The sequence below is a fragment of the Sus scrofa genome, chromosome X (genome assembly GCF_000003025.6).
Source record: "Sus scrofa isolate TJ Tabasco breed Duroc chromosome X, Sscrofa11.1, whole genome shotgun sequence".
In the NCBI taxonomy this organism is placed as follows: domain Eukaryota; kingdom Metazoa; phylum Chordata; class Mammalia; order Artiodactyla; family Suidae; genus Sus; species Sus scrofa.
Window position 1 is genome coordinate 106,967,791 of NC_010461.5, and position 14,124 is coordinate 106,981,914.

General features: G+C 39.3%; 1 protein-coding gene across 1 annotated transcript in view; it reads right to left on the reverse strand.

Annotated features, from left to right (window-relative positions):
* Positions 1–10,266, reverse strand: part of LOC100626097 (fibrous sheath-interacting protein 2-like) — a 75,715-nt gene extending 65,449 nt beyond the window's left edge. Inside the window, 5 exon segments of the mRNA XM_021079868.1 lie at positions 781–920; positions 1,288–1,377; positions 2,379–2,540; positions 5,008–5,133; positions 5,538–10,266. Coding sequence (XP_020935527.1) covers positions 781–920; positions 1,288–1,377; positions 2,379–2,540; positions 5,008–5,133; positions 5,538–5,633 — 614 coding nt within the window. The 5' untranslated portion in view covers positions 5,634–10,266.

The window sequence follows — 14,124 nt, forward strand, 5'->3', positions numbered from 1 at the left end:
TCAACTTAAGGACTGACTTCAAAAAAACAAGCAGATTTGAATTTCCTTAAAAAATAAGTGGTGCTAGACTCTGTAATTCCCAAGTCTTTGAACAACTTCTCATGTGTAGATAAGTCTGCAGACTACTAGTCTGCTACTCTGGTGAATCACTATGTATTCGGGCATATTATGACATGAATCCATGGAATAATATAAGAGCCAGGTGATGAGGATCTGGTCCTTACCCCGATAAAGGAGAAAGATAAGAACTGTAATTCATCCCTTTGCCTCCTGGAACAGAAGCTTGGCTGCTAAATGGTAACACTGAATATGTGGGTAATAGCTAAATAAACACACACAGTTGGTTGGGGAATATCAACTCTTTATACTCGCATCAGATGAAATTATAGCAACTCTCTCTTTTTGATCTTGCAGTAATTTCCTTATACTAAGGTTTGAAATCTGGTAAAGACACCTTCTTTTCCTCTACTATAGACTCAGGTTTGTACTTTGGAGAATTTGTACTTTGGAGTTCTTCAAGTATCAGTTTGTCTTACCTCTTGGGCTCCTAGTGATTCCAGTTTCTCAGATAGAAACTCTCCTCCCTAGCTGTGGTACCAAGGTTTCCAATATGTGTCATCTCTTAATCTCCTTTCCTTTCTCCCCACAGTGAAGATTACAAGTTGTTAAATAATGTCTAATGCTTTTTTTTCCCCTTCTGTTCCCAATTATTTATAGTACTTTTACAATTGTCTGGGGTCCACAGTATGTCTGCAAAAACATGATTAACTTTGATCATACCTCTGCTTTATTAACAGCTCTTGGTCTGGAGTTGTTTGTGTACTTTCCTGTAACAGCCAGTCTTGAAACTGTGTATTGTCATAATTGTCATAGGATCTCTTGGTTTCATACAGTTTATTGGCTTGTTTTTCAATCATTTTCTGAGAGGAAAAAAAGAATTAAAATTTTTATATTAGCCAGAAATAACCCTGTCCTTCGATATGCCTTCTTCTGTTTAGGGCTTGGTAGACTTCCTACAGTTTACAAATGGTTAATTCTGTTAACCTGCATTTAAGTCTAGTGTGGCTCCACTTCAGGCAAGGGAACATTTATCTCTAATAAATGAAATGCAAAGATCTAATTTTAATCTCACGGATATTTAGAGATTTTTTTTTATTTCTTACCTTAATACTTCTAGGTCAGAATATTATAAGAAAATATTCTTCAGAGGTCCAAACCTTTCTTCCAGACCCCACATAAAAACTTTCTTACAGCCTCAAATAAAACAAGTTTGAGCATTTAACTTACTTGTTCTCTTATATAGTTTCTTTCAAAGTCTAATTTTAAACTTGTCAGATACTGCCTGTACTTATTCAATTCCTTCAAGGTACATATGACCTATAAAAACAAAAAGCAAAAAACCAAATACATAAACAAAAAGTTGTAACAATCATGAAACTTCGCAAAGAATAGAGTCAAAAGAACATTCATTTTTTTACGGGAGTTCCCTTCGTGGCTCAGCAGTTAATGAACCTGACTAGTATCCATGAGGATGTGGGTTCGATCCCTGGCCTCGCTCAGTGGGTAAGGATCCGGCATTGCCATGGGCTGTGGTGGGGGTTGCAGACGTGGCTTGGATCCCTTGTTGCTGTGGCTCTGGTGTAGGCTGGCAGCTGTAGCTCCAATTTGACCCCTAGCCTGGGAACTTCCATGCTGCAGGTGCGGTCCTAAAAAGCAGAAAAAAAAAAAAAAGAACATTCACTTTAGTAACAATTTTGGGATCAAGGGTAGTGATAGCATATTTTGGTAATACTCTGCAAGGCAATCTCTCTCTCCAGTGGCTATATTATCAGAAAATTTCTATCTAAATATTATTTCAGTAGTATGTTTCACACTACAATCAGGAATTTACTATTTTCAATGAATTTACTATTTAAGTACCAGTATAATAATGATGTTTAACCTTCAAAAGAGTTTATTCTATCAAGCAGTATTCTGCTAGGTTTACATTTTGTTTCTAGTCTTCTCAAGGGATACAGGAAATATTCCTTACAGGTATACAGTGGCATTATTGCTTTTCGAGCCACGGGAAGGCACTATAATACAGCTGAGAATAAATAAATAAATATGTATGTATGTGTCTTTACATATTCAAATCATTCGGTGCTTATCTTTTACTTTTATCAAAGAAGTCAAGTGGGAAACAAGTAGTTTTATTTAGAAACAGTCACCTGATTTCTCTTTACCCAAACACTAAGTAACTCATCGAGTTTTCTGATAGACATCCTTTATTGCTCAATTAAAAGCTGACATATGCTCCCAGTGAAGTACAGACATGTCTATCAAATCCATAGGTTTCCTTTTTTTTTCTGGGTAACAGGAAGCAGGCTTCGACCTACCTTATTATTGCTGGTGACATAGCCACCTTTCTTTAATCTCCTCAGGATATCTTTTCGTCCATAGTATGCTTTTAAATGTGGATCATGCAGGCTTTTATAGCTTGTTTCCAAAAGTCGACAATAAGGATCAGTCAGGTTAAAATCATAAGAAGGTTGATAAAGCTGCAAACAAAGATTCAAAAGTATTACATATATAAAATGAATGAAATCACATTTTTAAACCTCAATTTGTTGAAATGATTAGGCTGTTCATTGAAAACAAAACATGCAAGAAGAATCCGAAGTGAGGGACTATAGGCAGTGGGCTGATTTGGGTAAATCTAATGGTCTTCCCTTCCTCTCTAGCAGAGTTGCCTTTAGGCTGGAGGTGGCAGTCTCAACCTAAGTCCCACTCCTGGACACTGAGGTGTGGCCCTAAGAGTTCCTGCAACATAGGTAGGATACTAAACATGAGCAGAGGGGCAGACAGGAAGAGGTGTGATGAGTTCTAGCTTTGCTTTTCCATTTAAAAGCTTCTTTTGTAAGTTTCTGACTACTTGTTTGATGCCAGCCTCTTGATTCTCCCAGGAGACCTATATCAGGAAGTTGGATTCCCTACCAGTGTTTCCTTAAAATGACAAAGTAAGACATCCTTCTGGGCAATGAGTTAATTTACAGTGAAACTAGACAAGAAGCCCGTATCTTTCCTAGAAGAGAAACAATCTACAGTGATAGCAATTGAAACAATACTGCAATTAGTGGGTTATTGCTTCTTCTTTTAGATATAGACTTTTGTTGGTGATGATGCTGTGTGTTGACCAAATCTTGGCTACTGATCTATCAAGAAAGAACAAATTCATTCATTAAGGCCAGGGTAAGCTTTCCATTGTCAATTACAATAAAGCCAATTTAACAAGTTTGTGAATAGGTATTACCCAAGTATGGTATACTAATAAGCAAATTAATTTATAGATAAATTATTTGAGAATAAGTTTAGTATCAAAATGTTGAGGGAATATAGTTAATATCATAACTATAAATGGAGTACAACCTTTAAAAACTGTGAATCACTATGTTGTACACCTATAACTTACATAATATTGTATATCAATAATGTATATCAATATTCAGTAAAAAAAGTTGAAGTATAGGATCAGTTGTCAGGTTTGGATTAATGCATAGCTAGACAGGTAGATTACATTGCTACATTTTAATCTTATTGAAAAGAAGACAGTAGAATACTATAATTTCCCCTCCACTTGCATTCAAAACAATATGAAAGACCTTTAAGTTCCGTTTCCATAGTTCTCTGCTAAAGTGATCTACAGTTTAGGAAGCAGCAAGGTCAGGTGAAGGAGTGTGGCCTGAGAAATCAGGAGACTGTGGTTCTGGTCTGAACTCTGCTACCATCTACCTGTGACCTTAGATAAATCATAGCTTCACCTTACAAGGTGGTCATGGGGGGTAAAGTGAGTTTAAAAAAAAATTAAATATGTAAATATAAAGTCTTCCTTGAGATCATGCTAAAAGACAAAGAAGGATCCCATTAAGTTAGTCTTCAAAGGAGTTGAATGTAGTACCTGATCATGATTAAATGCATACATTTTGGGGGAATCAATATAATATAGAGAGATTCATACAATTAAGTATGGAAAAAAATCAGGAAATAAATAGCTAACAAATGAATAATGGAGTAACACAATAGAAATATGGCAAATAGATATTTCAAGAAGAAACCAACAGAGAGGGCTACATTTACAAGCTAAAAGGAGAGTTATCACCAGTAATGAAATAGGCTTTGTGTATATTTTAGGAAAGCTAATTTGTGAGAGTGTGACTCAGTCAATTTCTGTGAGGTTGGCATATATTTAATAGACCATATTGGTTTTGAAAATGGAAATTGTATGATTTTCCAGCAATAAAAACTTTAAAAATCATATATATTAGACAAGTATCAGAAATACTGAGGAACCCTACTCATCCTGGATGACACCCCAGAGAGTGGGAGGGTAAGGATGTCATAATTATCCTTGTAGAACACTTGGCTATTGTGACCAAAGCACACACTTGACCAGAAAGTTCTGAACCTCCTTCAGGTTTGGGCTAAAGCTAATGACAGGGAGGGGTGGGGGAGTGCTAGGCAGAGGACTTAACATGTGTAACAATGTGAGTGCAGCATCCTGAACCAGTAATAGTACTTTCATTAACAGTACTTTCACAACCAGGGATAGTGCAGACCAAGGGCAATGTAAATTCTAAGGAAAGATGAGACAATTGGGGGTTGGCACACTTGAGAAAGGCTTCATATAGTAGCTCTTGAAAGATGGCTCAAATTGAAGGCAGGTTTCAGGAGCCAGATGGGCAAAGGCACAGAAGTAGGAATTAGCACGGCATGTGTGGATAGGCAGAAAAGACCTTGACCATTCCGAGCTGAGGCCCTGGGTTGAAGCTAAGGCTGAAGTGGGTGGCTGAGGCATATCATGGGGTCTTCTATAATTAAAGTGAGGTTCAGACCCTCAACACTTCAATTCATACAGCTTCACTTGGTCTGTGAAACTGAAGTTGACTTAAAGCAAAATTATAGCTGTTTTGAGTATCAAGCTGAAAACAGTCAAGAAAATCACTTAAGAACTATTAAATGTTAGTTTACCTTTTCACTTAAATTTGTAGTATAGAATACATTATTACTTCCAGGGATAGCAGGCAGCTTAACACCCAGAGGAAGATCCAATAGATGAGAGGCTCCGACCTCCGGAATGGGGTCTTTGTGCGAGCCCTGTCCGATAAAATTAGAAAGTTTGTCTTTTTTTTTTTTCCCCTAGAACTATTCTCCTAGTTTAGACTGATCTACTTAAACTTCAATGGGCCAGTACCTCCAAATAAACTAAAGAATCCCACAAAGTTGAAAGGACCCGCCCGGCTGACAACCCGGAAAGCCTCCTAGTTTCCCCGGGTCACTAGCCCTATCTCTGAGCCTGGTTCAAAGACAGTTCCGGCCAGAGGCAGCTCTAGTCACTAATTCTTGGGGCCTGGGAGCCGGAAGCTGAAAGTCAAGGACCCGCCCCCGCCCTGCTGAGATCTCCTCCTCTTCCGTCTGCCCGCCCCGCCTTCGCTTCTGGGATCCAGCCCCGGAACCGGGAGGAGGAGGAGGACGACGACGACTGATTGGCCGCCACTCACGGAGTCGCACTGCTCCCTGTCGGCAGTTAGGCTGCTGGCGGCCGCCTTAGCGGCGGCTTGGGCAATCTTATAGCAGTTGCCGAGGTACAGATCCATGGCCACCCGTCAGCCCCCAGGGGGCTGGGGGCTGGGGCGCAGCAATCCGTCTTCGTGTCTTCTCTTCACACTCGCCTTTTGCTCTCTAAGCCCTCATCACGTCTGGGCGGCCAAGGCGGTAGTCGCCCGGGTAACGCGTCTTTCAGGTCATCCCCGTCATAAGGCCATGTTCTACGCTTGAGTGCTGACGTCCTCAAAGAGCGTCTCTCCAAAGGGCGTCGCCCTCAGGGGAGGGGAGGGGGCACTGTGACCACTCCCACTGCAGGGCTGGGTCTTTGGCGCAGGCGCAGGACCCAAGTCTTTAGAGACGGGCAAGAGGTCCAAAAGACCTGGTGTGTGAGGAACAGAGTTGAGATTACCGTTCTCTCTGAAATCAACACCTTTTCATTTAAATTAAACCAGAATGTATCAAGCTTTGTCAGTGGGTAGTTGCCTGTAATTCTTCTACTTCTTCTTGACCCCCAAGGAGCTATGATTTTGTTCAACACGTGCCTACGAGTTATTGCATAGTCTGCATTAGAACCAGAGGCCTGGCTTTACACATTTATAGATACAGGGACACCTCTTTCCCTAGGCGTACCCCCCCGTCCCATACACACCTGGGTCCCATTTAGGACATACTGTTTTTTCCAGGACTCAAGGCTTTCTTCCTTTGTCTTTCTCTTTCCTGTCTTCGTCTCTCCATTAAACGACTCATTTTTCCTTTCCACCCAGTCCCTGGTAACCACCATTGTGTTTTCTGTTTCTATGAATTGGACTATTTCAGATACCTTATGTAAGTGGCGTAAGTGGAATCAAGGAGTGTTTGTGATTGGCTTACTTCACATACATATTGTAGCAGTGGTTATGATTTCTTCCCTTTTTAAGGCTGAATAATATTGTTATGTGTATATATCACATTTACTTTGTCCATTCTACCATTATTGGACATTTAAGTTGCTTCTGCCTCTTGGCTATTATGAATAATACTGCTATGAACATGGGTGTGCAAATATCTCTTTGAGACCCTACTTAAAATTTTTGGATATATACATGTAAATAGGATTGCTGGATCATATGGTAATCCTAGTTCGAATTTTTGAGGAATCTCTACTGTTTACATAGTGGTTGCACCATTTTACAATCCCACCGACAGTACGTAAGAGTTTCAATGTCTCCACATCCTTGCCAAGACTTGTCATTTTCTTTCTTTTTTCTTTTTGGATAGTAGCTCTACTAATGGGTATGAGGTGATACCTTCTTGTAGTTTCAATTTGCATTTCTCTGATGATTAGTGATGTTGAACATATTTTCATATGCTTGTTGGCCATTTGTTGTCTCCATGTTTTTGGTCTACTTTGTTATCTCTTGGTCATTTAGTAATAACTTCTACCACCTATTGAGTACTTAGTAATTTCAGATACTATGATAAACCTTACGTCATTTAAATCTCACAACAACCCCATCTGTATTTACGCCATCTTTGTAGATGAAGACTTTGTTCACAATGGCAATGGCTAATATGTGAAGGACCAGAGATTTGAATCCAAGTTAGCTGACTCCAAAAGCTGTATTGACACTGCACTCTTACGGATGTTCTCATTTTAATTCCACGTATATGATTATACCTCCTGCATTTAAAACTAGCCTGTTGGAATTCCCTCATGGCTCAGGAGGTTAAGGATCTGGAATTGTCATTGTTGCTTGAGTTGCTACTATGGGCTCAGGTTCAATCCCTAACCTGGGAACTTCTGCATTCTGAGGGTGCAGCCAAAAAAACAAAACAAAACAAAAAAACCCTCTAGCCTGGTTATATACACTACTGCCAGCCAAACATCTCTACATGAATGTCTGACAGACAGCTAAAATTGACATGCTCAAAACTCAACTCAACCTCCTTTCACTGAAACAGAACAAAGCAAAGGCCTTATTACTCTTCATGTATTTCCTCTCTCAGTGACTGGTGCTAGTTCTACCCAAGCCAGAAACCAGAGTCTGCTCCTAAATACTGCTCTTTCTCCACAACCTTGACATTCAATCCCTCTCCATATTTTACCGCCTAAATGTTTCCTATATTTCTCCCCTTCTTGCCACTTCTACTACTGCTTTAATTAAGTCACTCATCACTTCTCGTTCACACCATTGTCTCAGCCTCCTAATATCTCCCAACTTTCACCTCTCTCATCCATCTTTCATTCTGCCACCAAAGTGATCTTTTTAACTTGCTAACTGATCGTGTCTCTTCCCTGCTTAAAACTCCTAATGATCCTAAGGAAGAAAGAATGAAAACAAAACATAAAATGTCTTTGTGACTTGGTCCCTGTCTACATCTCCAGGACCTATGGCAATACCACCTCTCAAGCTTTACCCTATAGTTATATAGAACTGCACACACCCTGCTGGTTCATGACTCTGTGCCTTTACTCATGCTGTCCTCTCTGCTTTGCATAACTATGCCCTTTTTTTACCTGGTTAATTCTGGGGCCTCAGCTGGAATGATTGGGATATTTGGGCTCCCTCTCCATCAGTTTTTTATCCTGTAGGACCTAAGGCCATGCCTCTTCATATGGTGGTCTTAGGGTTCCCAGCAGCAAGAAGGGGAAGCTGCAAAGTGCAGCTACTTTTAAGATTTTGCTTGTATCACCTTGGCTAAAGCAAATCTCACAGTCAAGCCCAGAGTCAGTATAGCAGAGGATTAACCAAGGGCATGGATACAGAGAGGAAGTGATTTTCACTGGAAGTGATTAATATGACAATATAACACAGTCTACCCTCTGGTCCATATGATTCATGTTCCTCCTCTATGCAAAATATACTTAACTTCTCCCAAGACTCCAAAAGTTTCATCCAATTATATCATCAGCTCAAAGTTTAGGCTTTTGTCATCTATAGTCATAAGCAGAGGTAGCTTGTTATTCCAGAGACATATGAACTGTAAAACAATGTGCATTAGTTATCTATTGCCATGTAAAAGTTATCCCTACATTTAGTAGCTTAGAACAATACAAAAATAATGCATTACCTCCTTGGCTTTTGTTTCAGACAAGGCATCAGAGGTTATAGTTTGTTTCTGTTATATGATGTCTGGGCTTTAGTTGAAAGACACCTTCAGTTGAAGGTGAAGGCTAGCATCATCTTGAGGCCTTGTTCACTCACGTGTGTGGCTTGTAGCTGTTGGCTAGGAGCCTATCCAGGGTTGTCAGCCGGAACACCCATACTAACCTCTTTGCATTGACTGGGCTTCCTCACGACATAGTACTCCAAGGTCAAGGGGAGACAGAGAGTGAGAGCAAGAGCAAGTGAAAGAGTGTCAGGTGAAATCTTTGTTGCCTTTCATGACCTAGCCTCAGAAGTCATGCAGCATTACTTTTACCATATTTGATTGGCTGACACAGTTACAAAAGTCTACCCAGGTGCAAGGTTCAAGGGAAAGGAACATAAATGCCACCATCTTGATGGAAAGCTGTCAATGTCACATTGTGAGAACAGCATGTAGGATAATCTATATGTTGATGTGGCCATCTTTGGAGAAATACAATCTGTCACATAGGTTAACTCCACCATCCCCCAACATACAATGGTAATTCAGGAACAAGATAACTAAAATAAATACTCCCATTTGAAAACAGACATACAAAAGAGTGACTGGCCTATAACAACTGTGGAATCCACATGTTGCCAGGTCCTCCTTTTTTTTGGAGCAGAGAGATCCTTGATTAGATCATAATTCTACTCCCTAAAAGTGGCTTCCAAGTTCACTGCTGCTATCCATAGCTCTTACTTCCATTCTCTGGACTCTTAACCTGGCCCCATGGTTCATACTTTTATATAAGAAGTGGCCTGTGTTTGCAGCTTAATGGCTTGCTCCCTCTCTGCCTACAGAAATTCGAGATCCAGTCGAAATGTGAAAATTGAGCAGTCTCAGTCCCTCTTAGATCAGTTTGAAGGTTTTTCTGCTAGTTCAACTCAAAAAAATTTGTGGGTAATCTGTGTAATAACCTATATGGGGAAAGAATCTGGAAAGGAATGGATATATGTATATGTGTAACTGATTTACTTTGCTGTACACCCGAAACTAACACAACTTTCTGAGTCAACTATACTCCAATTAAATTTACTTTTAAAAAAATTTGTGGGCTCATATGAATCTGACTTGAGTCTACTCCAGTGAACAGAAGTTATGCCCACAGCATTTTTTTGAGATGGGCTTCTCTACTCTGGTTAGCATGTTAAGGGCTGTGGGACAATGCCCTTTTTCTTTTTCTAAGTTCAAGTATAGTGATTTACAATATTATGTTAGTTTCAGGTGTACAGCATAGTCAGTATTTTTAGGGATTATATTCTATTTCAAGTTATAAACTATTGACTATATTCCCTGTGCTATACAATATGTCCTTGTAGCTTATTTATTTTATACATGGTAGTTTGGACCTCTTAATCCCTGACCTCTATCTTTCCTCTCCCACTTCCCTCTTCCAACTGGTAACTACTAGTATCTCCTCTATATCTGTGAGTCTGTTGCTGTTTTGTTATATTCATTCATTTTATTTTTTTATATTCCACATACAAGTGATAACATACAGCATTTGTCTTTCTCTGTCTTACTTAAGATTCACTAAGAATAGTATCCTCCAGATCCATCCATATTGTTGCAAATGGCAAAATTTCATTCTTTTTATGGCTTAGTAATATTCCATTTTATATATATATATATATATATATATATATATATATATATATATATATCTTATATATTTATCCAGTCATTTGTTAGATGGATACAGGTTGCTTCCATAGCTTGGCTATAATAAATAATGCTGCTGTGAACATTGGGTGCATGCATCTTTTTGAATTAGGCTTTTGTTTTCTTTGGATATCTATCTAGGAGTGGAATTGCTGGATCAAAGTAGTTCTATTTTTAATTTTTTAAGAAACCTCCATATTGTTTTCCATAGTCAATGCACCAATTTATATTCCTACCAACAATGTTCTAGTGTTCCTTTTTTCCACATCCTTACCAACATTTGTTATTTGTGATCTTTTTGATGATAGCCATTCTGACAGGCATGAGGTGATATCTCATTGTGGTTTTGACTTGCATTTCTCTGATGAGTAGTGATGTTGAGCATCTTTTCATGTGCCTGGCCATCTGTATGTCTTTGGAAAAATGTCTTTTTAGGTCTTCTGCCAACTTTTTAGTCAGATTGATTTCCTTTTTCTTTTTAGGGCCACACCCATGGCATATGGAAGTTCCAAGGTTAGGCCTCCAACTGGAGCTGCAGCTGCTGGCCTGCGCCACAGCCACAGCAACATGGGATCCAAGCTGCATCTGTGACCTACACCACAGCTCATGGCAACACAGGGTCCTTATCCATGGAACAAGGCCAGGGATTGAACCCACATCCTCATGGATACTTGTTGGGTTCATTACTGCTGAGCCACAACAGGAACTCCCAGATTGTTTTCTTTTTTGACATTGAGTTGTATGAACTGTTCATATATTTTGGATATTAACCCCTTATGGGTCATATCATTTACAAATATTTTCTCCCATTCAGTAGGTTGTCTTTTCATGTTGTCAATGATTTCCTTTGCTAGGCAAAAGCTTTTAAGTTTTATTAGGTTCTGTTTGTTTATTGTTGCTTTTGTTTCTTTTGCCTTAAGAGAAAGATTTAAAAGAAAATTGCTACAAGGAGTTCCTTTGTGGCACAGTGGGTTAAGGATCTGTGTTGTCACTACAGTGGCCCAGGTTGTCGCTGTGGTGCGGGTTTAATCCCTGGCCCAGAAACTTCCACATGACACAGGTGTGGCCAAGAAAATATTGCTACGATTTATGTCCAAGAGTGTTATGCCTATACACAAGGCTTTTTTCTATCTGAAAGGCATCTTTCTGGGATCTTACATCTTTCTGGGGTCTTCACAAAAGGTATTACAGTTATACTCTTAATCTTTGCTGGCTTGGAAATCTAGAAATGTGAAGCAGTTTTATTTTCTGACCCAGAAAATCTTAGCTCTTCTATATTTCTTTTAAAATTCTGTTTGCAAATTCTGCTAAGCTTACTTCACTATTTCTGTGCATTATGATGTGCAACTAAATGTCAGATAACACTCAACATTCTTCATGATTATATATTCCCCTTAGCTAGATACACAAGTTCATTAGGTACATTTTTTCCATTTCCAAGTTATTGCAGGTGACAGTTTTGCCAATTGTTTTGCTACTACATGACATGGAATGTCATTTTCCGGCCTTCTATTGAAGTTTCCTCACCATTTTTAGAGCTTCTATTTTTTTTCACCCATTTCCCAGCCTTTACTAACATCTTCCTTGCTGCTTTTCTAGCCTCCATCCACCACTTAGCCCCAAAGTTGATGCACCTGTTTTAGTTTTTTGTTTTGTTTTTTACAATAGCACATTACTTATAAGTACCTATTTCAGTGTTTAAAGACAGAATTACTCATGTATGTGGGGCCTTGGCTATGAAGGTTGGAATAGCTGGAATGTCTGGGCTCCTCTCTCCACTTGTCCTTTTATCTTCCTTTAGGGTTCAGCTAGGGAAGTGATAGAGCCACCATGTTTTATGAAATAATGGCCTTTAAAAATGAGCATTGGACCTTACACACTTTTGGAAGAGTTGGAGTGTCAGAAGATCTGAGAAACTATCACTAAGCAACCATGCTGAAATGCTGGTATAGATAGGAAAATAGGAGTTTGCAGGGTCATCTGGGAAGCTAAGCATGTTTAGTCAGTGAAGTGAGACGGTGAAGGGAGAATTGGTGGAGAGGTTTAAGGAAAGCTGGATCTCTGAGTCATTAATGTTTTTGTGCATTCACAGTTAAGAATATGTTGGTGGTCATGGTGGAACCTATAAATAAATCAAGATGGAATCTTAAAAATATGTTCAAGTAACCCACAGAAAGGTAAAAAAAAATGAAATGAAGTAAGAAGAGACAGAAACAGAGCTTCAAAATACATGAAGCAAAAACTGATAGACATGAGAAAAGCAATACATAGACCCGCAATCGTATGTGGGAGGTTCAATACTCCTCTCTCAGTAATTGAAAGAAAAAGTAGATAGAAAATCAGTAAAGGACATAGAAGACCCAAACTAATCTGTCAACTATCATAACCCAAGTGACATTTATACAGCACTTCACCCAACAGCCCCTAAATGCACATTCTTTTCAAGTGCCATGTAATACAGGTCAAGACAGATGGACCATGTTTTGGGTCATAAAACAAGTCTTAAGTTCAAAAGCATTTAATTGATAAAAATATGGTCTTGGATAATGGTATTGGTTGAATTGTGTTCTCTCAAAACATATGAAATCATACCCTAGATACCAAATTTGGAAATAGATCATTGCAGATTAAATTAGTTAAGATGAAATCATCCTGGAATTGGGTGTCCTATATGGCTGATGTCCTTCTAAGGAGACACAGAGACACATGAAGGGGAATACCATGAGACAATAGACAAAGAGACTGAAGTGCTGAAGCTGCAAGCCAAGGAATGTCAAGGATTGCCAGCAACTACCAGGAGCTAGGAAGAGCCAAGGAAGTGTTTTCCTCTATAGGTTTTAGAGAGAATGTGGCCCTGCTAAAAGCTGGATTTCTGGCTTCTATCCTCCACAACTGTAATACAATAAATTTTTCTATTGTTTTAAACCACCCAGATTTGGGTACATTGTTATGGCAGCCCTAGGAACCTAATACAGACCGTAATGGAAATAAATTGGAAATCAGTAACAGAGGTGAAGATTTCCACTACTGGAAAGGTAGGCTAAATATACTTTCCCCTATTATTTCCACTAAGTATAGCTAAAAACCTTGTATATTACATATAAAACAAATATACAACTGTTCTAAATTAGCTCTGAAAGAGTAGAAGGAAGACCTGCTAGAGACTTTGAAACTTGAGGTGATTTCCCTGGTTTCCTTTTTGCTTCATATGACCCAGACTGAAGATGGAGAAAACAGCAACCCAGAAATGCCAATGGATATAAACAAAAAGAGTCTCAAGAAAATCATGTTCTCTTCAGCCAAAGACAAGGAAAGGGGCAGCCTATCAAGATAGAAAATGTTTACACAATAACTGTGTAATACCCAAACACTTCAGACAAAACTGTGGCTCTATCCCTACCCATAGCAGCTAAGGCTGAGTGGAGCACCTTGCATTCTACCCTTGACAGACTTTAATATGACGTTCCAAACCTTGCTGCTTGGGTAGTGTCAGAGAAGCTGACTGAGGAGCTGGGATTTTACCATCACTGAGCAAAAACAATCTTTCTTTATTCTTTTTTTAGGGCCACACCCATGGCATATGGAAGTTCCAAGGCTATGGGTCAAATTGGAGCTGTAGCTGCTGACCTACACCACAGCCACAACAACATGGGATCTGAGCCACATCTACAACCTACACCACAGCTCATGGCAACACCAGATCCTTAACCCACTGAGTGAGGCCATGGATTGAACCCGAGTCCTCATGGATGGTAGTAGTAGTCGGTT